This window comes from Python bivittatus, unplaced genomic scaffold (genome assembly GCF_059951505.1).
Source record: "Python bivittatus isolate LINGU-HERP-01145 unplaced genomic scaffold, Pbiv_v1 ctg000980_np1212, whole genome shotgun sequence".
Taxonomy (NCBI): domain Eukaryota; kingdom Metazoa; phylum Chordata; class Lepidosauria; order Squamata; family Pythonidae; genus Python; species Python bivittatus.
Genome location: NW_028277125.1, coordinates 60,206,320 through 60,221,955, shown reverse-complemented (window position 1 = coordinate 60,221,955; position 15,636 = coordinate 60,206,320). Strand labels below are relative to the sequence as shown.

General features: G+C 39.3%; 2 protein-coding genes across 2 annotated transcripts in view; both read right to left on the bottom strand.

Annotated features, from left to right (window-relative positions):
• ABRAXAS2 (abraxas 2, BRISC complex subunit) overlaps positions 1–15,636 on the bottom strand; it is a 40,891-nt gene that overhangs the window by 16,100 nt on the left and 9,155 nt on the right. Inside the window, exons 2-4 of the mRNA XM_007431022.4 lie at positions 11,381–11,471; positions 10,089–10,125; positions 2,000–2,066 (exon numbers count right to left, since the gene is read on the bottom strand). Coding sequence (XP_007431084.1) covers positions 2,000–2,066; positions 10,089–10,125; positions 11,381–11,471 — 195 coding nt within the window. The remainder of the gene's footprint in view (positions 1–1,999; positions 2,067–10,088; positions 10,126–11,380; positions 11,472–15,636) is intronic.
• On the bottom strand, positions 2,076–4,468 carry LOC148213601 (uncharacterized). Its single transcript, XM_088131785.1, has one exon. The coding sequence runs from the start codon at positions 4,466–4,468 to the stop codon at positions 3,446–3,448; it is 1,023 nt and encodes a 340-aa protein (XP_087987911.1). The 3' UTR covers positions 2,076–3,445.

The following is a 15,636-nucleotide window of genomic DNA, read 5'->3' as shown; positions in this document are numbered from 1 at the left end:
AATAAAAGGGAAAGAATCAGTATACCAGCTCCTCATCCCTGTTTTCAAAAAGTGGGAAATGGTATATTAGCAAATTATAGACCAGCCAGGTCTAATACTTAGAAAAAATTCCATAGAAGGTAATAAAAAGGTCAGCCTGTAAGCAATTGAAAATGATGAGGTAAGTATCAGAAGTGAGAGTGTGGATTTGTCATGAACAAATCTTGCCATACCGATAATATATTACAATATACCTATATATTATAGATACATAATACATAGATCTCAGCAAAGAATCTGACTATGTATCACATAGTTAAGTGTGGGCTGGATTGCAAGATAATTAAATGAAAATCATATTCAATGTACTCAACAAATTGAGAAGAGTTACTAAGTGTGGTGCCACAAGGATCAGTTGTGGTTGCCCTTAATAGTGTTACTAATGATTTGGAGGAAGAACTGGAGGGAGTGATTATATTTGCAGATAATACAAAATTGGGTAGGATAATTAATACCGTAACAGAAAGAAATACAATTAGAAATGATCTTGATAAAATAGAGAAATGGGATGAAAGTAATGGAATTACAGTAAATGTTAAGCGCTTCACTAGCAATGTGATATGGTTGCAAAAAAAGGTAAATGCCATTTATAACTTCCAATCACTGGAAGTAATAGTTCTGTATTATTCTGCTTTGATGAATCGCCACCTTATGTACTATGTCCAGTTTGGGAGGCACCACTTTAGGAAGGATTCAGAGGAACTGGAGCAGATTCAGAGAAAAGCAAGAATGATGTCTGGGGATTAGAAATTAAGTTATGTGGGGAAAAAAGTGATTGGGTATATTTTGCCTTGAGAATAGTTGGAGGAAAGGGTTATGGCAGCATTCTTCAAATGACTGAAAGGATGTTCACAAAGAAATCAAGACCTGTGCTCATACCAGAGCGGGGGACAAAGAATAATAGATTTAGGTTACAGAAAGGCAGATCCCAATTAAGTATTAGAAAAAAAATTCCTAGAAGCTGTTCATTATGGAATTTTAACAGTAAAACCAATTACCTAGAGAGGTGGTAGCTTCCCCTTTACTGGATATGTTCAAGTAACAACTTAAACAACCATATCTCATGGATGCTTTAATCTGGATTCCTGCACTGAGCTGGGGGTTGGTATCATACCTATGAGGTAGACCAGATCAGGAAACTAATTCTACAGGAAGACTAGAATTATATTTTATTGAGATAGGCTATAGTAACAGTGTCTTGCAAGTCTGTCATTGTCTTAATAGCTTCTGGATGGTTTCTGCAAGATCATCTCCATCATAGCTCCCTATAGTTGGACTCAACAGCCTAAATGGCCCTTTTCAATTTTATAATTCTACAATGATTTTATTCATTTATCACATTTATATGGTCACCTAACTCAAACAATTGAGACTCTGGGCAGCATATAATCCACAACAAGTAAACAATAATGAACCACTAGAGTTAAAAATAGCCACAAAAGTCAATAGGCAGTTGGGAACCCATAATGTTTACATTATAGCCTTCCAGGTAGAAACTTGGCCCCAAGAGAAGGACCATGTTTTAAAAACCTTTCTAAAGGCCAGCAGAGTTGGAAGCAACTGTATACGGCAGGTGTGTGCGTGCTTCATTTCAGAGGCAGGTACTATAATGAAAAAGGCAGGCCTCTTGAGTCCTGCCAGAGGACATTGCTTCACGCAAGGGACCCAAAGTGCACCCATCCTATTAGAGGGGATGGGACAAGCAGAGACCATGGGGATAGATTTTCTGAAAAGTAAATAAAGTGAATTGGCTGGAATGATTGCTTATATCATACTATCCCCCCAATTGGGGTGGGGTGGGGTATTTTTATCTATATTTGACTATCTATGCATAACCCTATATATGGAACACTTTGGAAATGTTCAGTCTAAAGTCACTCCTCCTAAGAACAATAATTTTTTCTTCTTATACAGGAGAATAAATATGAATACGAATGGACATGAAGGTATGTAAGCTTACTTTTCTCCGATTTTTAAGAATTCTGTCCAAATTCTCTTCATTGACTTTGCCTGCATAATCATAAAAACTTAAAAAAAAAAGAAAATAGAAGTTTAGATTATACATTAAATTAGATTAAATTAGATAAATTTAGATTATACATTAAATCATAGTCAAGTGCTGTGAAGCAAAACATATTTATTTATTTATTAAATTTTTCAACCGCCCATCTCCCCCCAATGGGGGAACTCTGGGCGATTCACAACAAACATTAAAACATAAATATATATAAATACATAAAACATTAATTAAGAACATTACTAAAAAGGAGAAGGAGAGTCCAAGAGGCTGAAAAATCTGAGGCTGAAGGCAGAAGGCCTCTATGGGGCTAGCCATCCCCATGCTTTTGGTATTCCCTCCCCACCCCAGGCCAGGTGGCAGAACCAGGTCTTCAAAGCCTTACAGAAGGCCAGGAGTGTGGGGGCCAATCGCACCTCCGGGGGCAGAATGTTCCAAAGAGTAGGGGCTACCGCAGAGAAGGCCCGCCAGTCGAAGTTCTTTCACTGAAGGGGTCTGAACCATGCCCTCTCTGTGTGATCGGGTGGGACGGGTTGAAGTCATAGGGGAGAGGCGGTCCCTTAGATAACCTGGTCCCATGCCATGTAGGGCTTTAAAGGTGATAACCAACACCTTGAATTGGACCCAGAAGCAGCTCGTGGAGCAGAGGCGTTACATGGGCCCTCCTTGGGGCTCCAACAATAGCCCGCGTGGCTGCATTTTGGACCAGCTGTAGCTTCCAGATACTCTTCAAGGGTAGCTCCATGTACAGCGCATTGCAGTAGTCTATCTGGGAGATAACAAGGGCGTGAGTGACTGTTCGAAGGGCATCCCGATCCAGGAAAGGGCATAACTAATGCACAACCCAAAGTTGTGCAAAGGCCCTCCTTGCCACGGCTGCCACCTGCTCTTCAAGCAGGAGCCGTGAATCTATTACGCACTGGGTTTGTATGGGGCAGTGCCACCCCATCCAGCACCAAAGATGACAAAATCCTGGATACAGAGGAGCCATTAACCCACAGCCACTCTGTCTTACCAGGGTTCAGCCAAAGCCTGTTGTTCCCCATCCAGACCCTTACAGCCTCCAGGCACCGGGAAAGGGTGGCCACGGCATCACTTACTTCACCAGGGATGGAGATGTATAGCTGCGTATCATCAGCATACTGATGATACCTCATCCCATGATGATGGATGATCTTGCCCAGTGGTTTCATGTAGATGTTGAAAAGGAGCGGAGAGAGAACCGAGCCCTGCGGCACCCCACAAAGGAGGGGCCGAGGATGGGACCTCTCGCTCCCTATCACCTCCGATTGGGATCGGCCCTGGAGAAAGGAGGTGAACCAGCACAAGACCGTGCCGCCCACCCCTAATTTCCTGAGCCGGTCAACGGTATCGAAAGCCACTGAGAGATCAAGGAGAGCAAGGATGGTCGCACCCATCCCGCTCCCGCCAGAGGTCATCCATAAGTGAGACCAATGCCATTTCTGTTCCATATCCGGGCCAGAAACCTGACTGGAAAGGATCTAGATAATCCGTTTCCTCTAGAACCCTTTGGAGCTGTGATGCCACCACTTTCTCAACCACCTTCTCCAAAAAGGGGAGGTGGGAGACTGGACGAAAATTGTCCAGCACAGTAGGATCCAGGGTGGGTTTCTTGAGGAGGGGGTGCACCAATGTCTCCTTAAAAGCAGCTGGAAACACTCCATCCTGCAAGGATGTAGTAACCATTGCCTGGATCCAACCACATGTCACCTCCTGAGCTGCTTTCACCAGCCAGGAGGGGCATGGGTCAAGATGGCAAGTGGTGGCCTTCACAGTCCCCAGGATCATGTCCGCTTCCTCAGGAGCAACAGGATTAAACCATTCCCAGATAACTGGGTAAGAAGAGTCCCCCAGTATCTCCCCAGACCCTGCCCCACGCTTGGAGTCTAACTTGGAATGAATCCGAGCGACTTTGTTCTGCAGATGCTCTGAAAATTCCTCTGCACAGCCCTGTAAATGAACCCCCACATCCCCCTTACCAAGGAGGGACCTAGTGATCCTAAACAGGGCTGCCGGGCGGCATTCTGCGGACGCAATAAGGGCAGAGAAGTAGTAGTGCTTTGCCGCTCTTATTGCCACAAGGTAGGCCTTGATAGCAGCTCTAATCTGTGTTTGGTCAGATTCAGTCTTTGTTTTCCTCCAGCGGCACTCTAGATGTCTCTTAACCCTCTTCAGCACCCTCAACTCCTCCGTGAACCACAGGGAGTGTCGGGACCGATATGGCAAGAGAGGTCGCATAGGTGCAATCCTGTCCAAGGCCCCGGCCGCCTCCCTATTCCAGGCAGCAGCCAAGGCCTCCGCTGGACCGTGCAGCATATCTGTGGGAATATCCCCTAGCTCCTTCTGAATCCCTGACAGGTCCATCAGGTGCTGGGGGCAGATCAATTGCATGGGTCCTGCCTCCCTGCAGAGGGGGGTGGTATAGGAGAAACTCAGGGTCACCAGGACGTGATCTGATCATGACAACGGGGAAAGCTGTAGATCTCCCCTCAGATCACTTTACCATTGCTCCAACAAGAAAACCAAATCCGGCATGTGGCCACTGTCTCGGGTTGGGTCCTGCACAATTTGAGACAGGACCATGGCTGCCATGGTAGCCATGAACTCCCGAGCCGCCTCCGAGGACCGCCCCGGGGATGGTAGGTTGAAGTCCCGCAGAACCATAGGCCTGGGGAACTCCACCACCAGCCCCGAGATGGCTGCCAGCAGCTCAGGCAGGGAGGCTGCCATGCAGCAGGGAGGCTGGTACAATAGCAGAACTCCCAACTGTTCATGGGTGCCCAACCTAATAAACATTGTCTCACAGCCAGAAATTTGTGGAGCAATGCCCCTGAAGGCCACTAGAGATTCCCAGATCACAACAGCCACCCCATCTCCCCTGCCCTGGTATCTCGGCTGGTGCCACACCAAGAACCCAGCTGGGCACATTTCTGAGAGGGGCACCCCCCCTCAGGCCCCAGTCAGGTCTCAGTAATGCATGCCAGGTCTTCCCCCTCCTCAGTGATCAAGTCACATATGAGGGGGGCCTTGTTGTTAACCGACCTGGCATTAAGCAGCAGCAGCTTAATATATGTTGAATATATATAGATATAGATATAGATATATAGAATAAATTATTCATCATTAATCCTTATATGATCCAAGCTGTACAGAGGTTTATGCAATATTTAAAAGGTTAGGGAAGATATTCCCCCATTAAAAATGTTCTTTACTCAGATGTATTCAGCAGAATTCCACAGTAATAGATACACAGCTCAAGTATACAAATAACGTCTCTTTCTCAACTAGTTGATGGTTAAATCCCAGTATGAAAAGCTTGTACAGATAAAAGCATAAATTCATTTGCAAGAACTGTACTCAGTCTACACTGTAGCTCCCAATCAGTTTGTTCCTATATACCCTTCCATGGCTTTCCATCCAATATGCAATAGGTGCAGGAATTCATAATATAAACCTTACAAAGACGTTTGTAGACAGGCAAACCTTGTTCACTTTATCAACTTTATCAACAGACAGCATGAATAAACTCTTTTTTCACATAGAATAATGTAGGAAAGAAGAGAAATGTTAGATGAAGAAACAAGTACAGACTACTAATAGCATCTGGACACACAAACACTATGCATAGAGTAATTATACATAAAAGAGGAGTCAAGTTGCATTTGCCTGAATCTCAACTTGAACTTGATTTAAGTTAGTCCATTTCATTGCTTTCGGCCATTACTGGAAAACAAAACTGTTGAATTCCCTAGAAGCAACTCAGCACCCTTTATGCATCTCTCAAAAAATCACTGCCATAGCTATGGAAGGCTATCATACAGGCACCCCATTGATGCCATTCATTTATTGAGCTTACTTAGCACAGTAACATTTAAAATAAATTTAGCACACCTTAGCATACATTTTAACAGGCCAACTTCTCTAATTTAGACATGTGCTATTACTTACTAGAAGCATCAGAGAAATGCTGTGATCAAAAAAAGGAATTTATCAGTTCAAACAACTCTTGATACATGTGGAACACTGTAAAATATTCCTGCCTCTAGTAATAACTTCTGTTCACATGGTACAAATTGTTTCCTGATTCAGAGAAAGGAAGATAGATTTGGCTAGGTATATTACTAATAAGAATTCCAGTTTAATAGAGCATGTGTTTAACCATTTTTTCCCCTTCAGCTTGCAACATGTATACATTTAACATGCATAGCATCACATTAATAACACTATGATTATGGACTCTATTCAGAGAAATGAAGGATTATTCAATTTACAAAACACCTGCTTAATTAGTTGAAAATGTCCCTACTGATCACTTGATAGACACTGTGTTATTATTTTATCCATAATATCAACAAGGTCCCAGAAAATAATTCATCAGGTATTTCTGAGGTTTTTTTTAAGTAAGTGTTTTAAAATAGATGAATTTATAGATGAATTGAGTATTATACACAGCCTAATCTTGAATAAAAGAACAGACGAGATACTGCAAATTATACCTTCTCTGAATTCATATTACATCTAAGGTTGTATTTTTTTTACTAATTAGATAGTTATTTATTTTTCAGTTTTTATAGCCCACTCTAATCAAAAGACTTCGGGCAGGTTACAGCACAGTAAAAGTTACAAAAAACAACAATAATAAACCAACCCTCCAAATTACAACAGCACTTAGCTAGGATTGAAGGCCTTTTGAAATAAAGTTTGTCTTCAAAGGTCTTATTGATTTATTTTTATTTAATTTATAATACCGTCCAATGCTACAACTTTGGATGGCATACAAGAAAAACTCATACAATACAGTTTAAAAAAACCTCAAACAGTGGAAGAAAAATAACCATTAAAGAGAATCAAGCACACAGAACCTGCTACCTGCTCAACCCAAGGCTTGGGGAAACAGCCTGCGTTTCAGAGCTCTTTGAAGCCAGGATGGGGGCTTGACATATCTCAGGGGGGATGGTATTCCAGAGGGCAGGTGCTATGACAGAGAGATCTTCTAAACATCATGAAGAAGGGGCTTTAATAACCTTTGTGGACAAAGAATTTCAAAGTGCAGGGGCCTATCACCTCAACTATATCCCACTGCCTTCAGACAGAGGGGGACTCTTAACAGGACTTGCTAAGATGTTCTCATTGGGTGGGCAGGGTGATATAGCCTGGTGCTATGCCATATTTGTAGGTCCCGGCATTTTGAATGAGGATGGGAAGCTTATTAGTAGCCAGTACAGTAAGTTCAGGGGAGGTATCATTGTGCAATAGTGGGGGAAATCCTATTGCCACATGTGGGTCATCTCTAAAGGCTGCCCCACATAGAGCACATTACAATAATCCAGCTGGATGGTGATCAAGCCATAACACCAAGGAGTCCTGGTCCAGGTAGTCATAACTGGCCTACCAGCCAAAGCTGGCAAATGCTCTCCAGCCATAGCTTCCATCTGCTATTTAACAGTAGCTATTAAGTCTAGGTGGACTCCAAGTCATGCACCAAGGGGAATATGTCACCATCCAGAGTAACTACTGAAATTGATGTTCCTGGATATTTACTACTGTACAGCAACTCAGTACTGGAGGGTTTTAATCTGATCTTATTTTGCCTCATCCAAAATGACAGACAGTTGAATATTTCCACAGTATTTCTAGCTTGGTTTGAGGTGGCAGAGTACACCTGAGTGCATCAGTATACTGATGTCAAGTCAACCTGAACTTATGGATGTCCTCTCCCACTGGAGGTCACATTTCATCTAGATTTCAACATTTTCCATATAGGTGTTAATTGATTATGTTCCATCAAGTCGTTGTTGACTCTTAGCGACCACATAGATTTTCTCCATGATCTGTCCCTAGTCTGGCCTTTCAGGTTCTCCAATGATGCATTCATTGCCATTGTAATTGAGTCCACCCACCTTACTGCTGGTCATCCTCTTCTTCTCTTTCCTTCCACCATTCCCAACTTTAGAGCCTTCTCCAGAGAATTAGGTCTTCACATGTTGTGTCCAATATAGGATCATTTGAGCCTGGTCATTTGTGCCTTGAGTGAGAACTCTTGTCCAATGATCCATTTGTTTCTTTTCTTGGCTGTCCACAGTATTCTCAGGAGTCTTCTCCAACATCAAAGTTCAAAAGCATCAGTACTCTTCTACCTATCCCGCTTCTTCAAAGTTCAACTTTCGCTTCCATGAATGTCATAGGAAATACAGTGGCTTGCACAATTCTGATCTTTGTAGGTATAGACACATCATGGCATTTGAATATCTTTCCCATGGCTGCTCTACCAAGTGCTTGTGGTTTATTTCTTGACTCTTGTTCCTTTACTGTTGATGGTTGATCCTAAAAAGCAGAAGCTATCCACTACTTCAATATCTTAATTGTCAATTCTAAGGCTGTTTGTTGCACCTGTTGTCATTAATTTGATCTTCTTTAATTTTAATAGGTGCTAATAGCATGGGAGAAAGGGCTAAGCCCTAAGGTACTGCATGCTGGAATAACTAAAGCCTTAAGCGCTTTTCCCCCTTAACTACAAACTGAAATTGCTCACACAGATGTAACTACTGCAGAACAGCACCTCCGACTACCAATCCTCACAAGCAGTCTAGTAAGGTACCATGGTCAATAGTACTAAAGGCCACCGAGAGGTCTAACAGAACCAGGAGAGGTGTCCTCTATTCAGATCCTGATGAAAGTCATCCACCAGAGAACCAATGTCATTTCCATCTTATGACAGAGTCTGAATTCTGATGGCAGGGCTTCAGATTTCATGGGGACTATCTAATGCTGAGCTGCCACCACTTTCTCAATTAAAAAAAAGCTGAAAAGAATCCAGATGACATCATAAGATATAGCCCTGCTTACTACATTGGATTGTATCCAACTTTCATCCAGCCTGAGCAAATAAGGACAACTTTATTTGTCCAAAAACCTGCACAACCATTCTGTGAAACTGCCAGGGTCTTACCCAGCCCATCCTTCTCCAACATGTATAGGTAACTGAACATGGCTGCCAAGCAGAACTCTGCAAATACAATTAACATGGAGAAGAAATGATGCTTCAGTCTTATTGCTATTGTGTAAGCTCAATGGTGAGTTTTTACCAATATCTGGTCACATTCACTTTTCTTCCCCCACTTCTCTGTGGGTCTTTTCAATCACTTTGTTTTCCTGAGTTCCTCAGTTTAAAAAAAAAAAAAAAAAGCTGTTTGAGATTAGCAACTGGACAGAAGTCTCATAGGAGAATCTCATCCAGAACTCTGAAGGTATTCATTTTCAAGAGCTCCATCGGTCACAAAACAGAACTGCTTGCCAAGTTGTGAGGAAAACCTTCAAGCACCCTTAGGAGTCCATCTGGATCTCTCTTATCTCTGGGGCAGATTCATGATCTGTGTGGCAGTCAAGGGTAGCTATGAGGCACAGTTTAATGGGGATGTGTTTTCACCATGGCAAAGGACAAATATTAAAGTCTTTCATCTCCAGATCATGTCTCATCTGCTCTGAAATAAAAGCCATATCATGTGCAAACTTTACAATATGTGTGGGGCTTGAAGGTTTTCCTCACAACAGGAATTTGTGAAAGGCCCTTGCAGGGCAGCTAGGCAGTCAATACACCAAGAATAACCCTGGCCTATCTTTCTCACTCGATTCCATGTAAAGGCACTCACAACTGGTTGCATCTGGGCAGTGCTCCTGGTCTCTATTAACATATGTAATTGTATTCATTATTATATTCATTATTATTATGACATTTCATTTACATCCCACCTGTCTGATAAAGGCTCAAAACAATATACATACTGGATCTTCCTTCACTTTATCCCCATAAAAGAATCTCTGACAGACTGATTGAGTTGAGAGTTAATGATTGGCCCAAAATCATCTACTGAATACCATGGTTGAGTGAGGACCTGGGTGTCCTCAGTTCCATTTAGAAGCTTGAAACATTATGCTATACTGGTTCTTAATGTTGGATTTAGCCCAACTACAACCGGTAAAGAGAAAAAAGTATGTGACAAAAGTAACCTACCTAAAGAGTTTGGAACAAGGCTCATGATTATGGATTTCTGCAAGAAAAAAACAGTATTTGTATGACTCTGAAAGCTAAGTTAAAGCAATATGTCCCTAGCCCACATAAATATTTCCAAATTTATATAAGCAGTGAATACTTCTGCATTTTTCCCAGAACATACAAGGATTTAACATTTATTAATAACTCCTGATGAACACAACTCTGCAAGATTGGCAGATGTAATCACTTTTTTAAATGAATGTATTAAGTAAAGACTTCATTAATATTGCATGCCCACAGAGGTTTCTTCAACAAATTGTTTAAATTAGTGGATCACTGAGGAAATACAACAGGAAATTACTCTAAAGATAATCAAGCAAAATAGATATGTTACCAAACTTTTAATGCAACACATTTGCCTTAGGAACTGGTTCCGAATTCCTAATATTTTCAAATTATCTCTCAAAATGTGCTAGGAGCCACAGTCCCACTAAGGGCAGATATGGGGGAGAACTATCCCCCCAAAAGACCACCTGAAGTTGAAGGTATGCCTGTTAGGACTATGTGAACTGCTGAGCCCTGCCAACTATGCAGAGCCAATAGCCAGGAAATTTAAAACAGAGTAGAGGATGAAGGGGGTGGGTAGAGACAGAAGAGCCACTGCTGTTGTGAAGCTGTTCTTTCCTCCATCAAGAGAGGTAAGCCAGCATACTACATCTCTAAGCCTTCCATCAAGAGCAGACTCTCTGAAAACCTCTTTGTAACATCTCTCAACTTGGCATCTCTCAAGTCTGTCTCTGAAGATATGGTAAAAGCCTTTACAAAATACAAACAATTCTGACTCAATTTTAAACAAAGTTGGATAAGAGAGGCATTGACATTCCTATTTCTCCCTCCATTTTTGCAGAAAAAGCCAACTTAATCACTTTCAGAATTAGTGTTCAATGCACCATGGATCTGTTGACCTGGAAAAGTTGCATGTATTTAAGTATATGTAGTCATATTCATGACTTTGCATGTATTAAATACCTGAGACTTATTACCATATACTTTCTATTCAACAGGATAAATCAAGTAGCACTGCTTGCTTCCTGCCAAAATACTTCATGGATTCACATTAACTTGACTTTGTGATCAAAGAATGCATAATCTAATTTTTTACTGTGGGAGCTGCCTAGAGTCGCATATGCGAGATGGGCAGATATACAAATTGAACAAATAAACAAACAATCATGCAATCTATGACAGTATAATCTTAAATAAATGCAATATTACATTGTACTGTCAGAGAGAAATTTAATAGCACTTACCAATTACTTGCAGAAATTCAGTGTTGCTGATCTGAGAGTCACTAATACTGAATGTCTCCTCTTGTCTTACCTCTCCTAATAAAAATCCTTCCTGTAAAAAAGGAAGAAAAATATTTTGATTAAAGGTAGGAAAATAGCAACTGAACTCATTTGTTTTTTCTTTCCCTTATGCATTTTTTATAACTTCACACAATTAGAAATGCTATATCTTTATGCCATTGAGAAAATTTAACAACAGAGCAATATGCATTAATATAAAAGTTATGAGGGATAAATCTGCACTCCAGACACAGATCCATTCCCCATGGGATGGACATAACTCAGTCTATCCAAGTATGAAAAAATTGTGAACTGAGCTGATTCTCTAAATCTCACAGTCTGAAAAATTAATGGACTGCCTTGAGCATACTTTGGAAATGCATGAAACCTTGTCGTATAACACTGGATGTAGCCCCCGATAGAATCCAACAGTTTCCAAGAGAGTTGTTTCAATCTAAAAAAGTTTAGGCACATGTATTTTATCCATTAAATAATTGTTTAAAAACTTGCACTATTAGTTTTTGTGGAGCTAACCACCCATGTGGAATTTAATGGCCCCAATTACACTTAAAATAAAGAAAAATCTACATAGACAGAAAAGCAAGTTTGGGAGTTAGGGGTACTCTCTTCGTATGTAACCATAAAAAAAGTTAAAAAGCAAACTATACAATATAGGCAAAAGCATGATGGAGCTAAGACATACATGTGTACAAAATGCCAAGTTCTATAAACCACTTACTGCTGGTTTACTTCTGGACAAATTAAGCTAGCATTGCACTCCCAAACTGATATGGCAATATTATTTCTTCCTAATAGTAAGAATTTCAAATCTGTTATTACTGATAAATATATAAAGCTCACTTTAATAGGTGAAATCCTTTTAAACTATACTGTAAGAGTTATAATACTGGCACGTATTACCATCTCAGGCGGCAATGCTCATTTAGTTATTCAGTTTGGTCAAATGTTTTTCAGGAAACTGGAAAAACTACTCAACTGCAAGTTCACTGCTCATATTTTCTAAGAAATGTAAAACATTAACAACGAAGGAAATCTGTTAACTACTAAACTTACTAATGAAAACAATGGTAAACCAAAGTGCATCTTTCTCTGGATCCATGTTGTTTAAAAGTGTGGAGAATACCACCAGCTGAAAGTGTCTTGGAAGAACTCCTTAATTAATGATTGATGTGTTTTCACATTTGTTCTCTATTTTAATTATATATATAAAAATAGTCTCAAATAGTCCACGTATATCTATACAAATGTCATTTCTGGATAGAAGTACTGAATATAAAAGATTAAAATCATTGCATCTCATGATTTTAATGTTTGCATTCTGCGTCTTCTTTTATTACTTGGTTCTTTTTATCTCCAGTATTTTGATATGGTACTATTTGTACAAATAAAAAGGCAAAAAGAAAAAGATATAATTTCTTCTGTGAAGAATAGCAGCGATTAACGTTTCAAATAAACAAAATAACGTTTTTTTCTAAATATATCTTCCCTTTTGTTTCAAATTATAAACTGAACCAATTCTTATGGAACTTCATCCAAGCAGAAAGTCAGGACAGCAGGAAGGTCAACAAGTGCTATTTAGAACCCTGGAATGGTACTTAAAAAATATAGAATACAATTCCCTCACACTGACCTTAACTCCTGATGACTACACAAGAATATTCATGTGATTTGCCACTGACTTCTTTTAAGATTCAGCCTATTCTTATTTTCTGTTGGTCTCGCATCTAAATTTTAACCAGGCCTGACTCTGTTGAGCTTTTTTGTGATCAGTCATAATCCAGCTAGATACAACCATCTGCTGTGATGGAATGGTACTTAAGAGACAAACTGAAATGCAACTTAATCAAGTCACTGTAGTGACAGATTCACTTATATTTGAGTTCCTCATCAAAGTTCATATTTGTCAGATGACAATTATGACAGTTTACAGTATCAAATATAATTGGTTATATGAATAAACCAAGGTGTTGGCATGCTACAATAATCATGAATAACTTGTCAGACAGTTTCCTAAAATTCCATCAAATGAATTGATGTTCCATAAAAGACTGATACCATTTACATATATCCACACACAAACTTTACTTTTTAAAAGTAACAAATGCCTTAACCATTGCACATTTAAGAAAAAATATAAAGAATAACGGGATTTTGTGACTTGTTTCAAAATGATGCATTTCTACATCAGAATACAAGCCAAACTGACATATTAAAACAGAACCATGTAGGCCCCTTCATAATTGTTGCCTTGTATTGGTCAAAAGATTTGATACAACCAGAACAATGTCAACATGCTACTGGTAGATGAGCACTCTAGGTAGGACGATATTCAAAAAGCTATTGGGGAATAGTAGAGGCACATAGCACTGGTGTTTATGATGTGGCTGTACTGAAGCCAAACAAACAAACAAACAAATAAATAACCCACCTGCAAAGGTAGAAAGAATATTTGATACTGCAAGGATATATGTTCATTTGATAAGTGGAATATCGGAACTATAAAAATAATTACAGAATTTTAGAAAGAAATATTATAGTTATGAACTTTAACATGATGTTCAACTATATTCCTAAAACATGGAATATGTCATCTCATGAAGAGCTTTGGCTCTATTGAGCCTGAGGCATTGCAAAGAGGATAATTTTATGTAAATGGAAAGAATCCTGATGTTAAGGAATGGATCCAAACTATAACACTTGATCAGAGATTTGTCCTGTTTTAAAAATGACATGAAGCAATATGTTTCCAAATAATCTAGATCTAAAGATAAGCTAAAGGATTTAATTAATTTTATATTGATATTATATGGATCATTTCTCCTTTTCGTTATTTTTCTTTTTTGTCACAGTTCATTTTAATCACCATAATGTATCTATTTTTTTAATTAATTGCAAAACCACTACATATGGGGGGGGGAAGAAAGAGGTTTTGCAAATAATTGTTCTGTTGTCTTTTTTGTATGTTGCTATTAATGCTATTAATATTATTTTAAAATATTTTAAAATATTATTTTTTAAAAATCGAAAGCATTCATAGGGCCAAGCTGGAGAAGAACCTGAGTCTCTCAGAAAAGTTACATGGAACAGCAACACAGAGGCATAATAATTGTGAAAATATACTTTGCCATTATCTGCGTATGACAATGAATTCTCACCTTTGCTGTTTTAATAGCTAATTTGACCTATTTGAATCATTGCTCACTATATTTTGCCTTATCCAAAACTACCTGCATTGACAAACCTTTCCTTTCCAGCAAACCAAGAATAAAACTGTATTCTTCCAGCAGCAGTACAATACAAAGTGTGCAGGTGAGGCTTCTAAACAATATAGCTAAATTGTAACCTGCAACTCTCCAGAGGATAAACATAATTTCTTTCTGCGGTCACCTAGTATTTTTCTCAAGTGGAGTACAGAAAATATCATTCATCAGTGTGTAGTTTTGCTTCAAGCAGAATTATCATTCTTCTCCCATAGCTTTTTTCTCAATGGAATTGTCTTCATCAACAATGTGAGTGAGTTACATCCTAAAGTTTAAGACTAAGCCAATGCTTATGTCAGTTCCAATTTGTACCGTGCTTATATTCTCACAACTGTTTTATACTGAGATTTGCAATAGGTATTGCAGATATTTGGAACAAACAAAGATTTGAAATTAAATATTTCATTAGAATTTTAACAAACCATGTTGTGGATCACTCCTTCAGAAACAGTAGTTTGGGAAAGCATCTAGGGGCTGTCACAAAAAATGAGGGAAATTACATATACAGAGGCATCTGTAACAAGCCATGATAGCAATACAATGACATAATTATGTGATGACACATCTGATACAATTAAATAAATGGTATTACAGTGCATTTGGAAAGTATTCAGACCCCCTTCACTTTTTTCAATTTTGTTATGTTGCAGCCGGCTACTACAATCGTTCAAATCCATTTTTTTCTCATTAATCTACACTTAGTACCCCATAATGACAAAGTGAAAACAGAATTTTAGAAATGTCTGTAAATTTATTAAAAAGGAAAAACTGAAATATCACATTGGCATAAGTATTCAGACCCTTTACTCAGTACTTTGTTGAAGCACCTTTGGCAGCAGTTACAGCCTTGAGTCTTTTTTGGTATGATGTGGAAAGCTTTGCACACCTGGATTGGGGGATTTTCTGCTATTCTTCTTTGCAAAACCTCTCAAGCTC

What these genes read in the sequence shown, in the direction of transcription:
- LOC148213601 (XM_088131785.1), bottom strand. Translation starts at nt 4,468, where the DNA reads ATGCAATTGATCTGCCCCCAGCACCTGATGGACCTGTCAGGGATTCAG.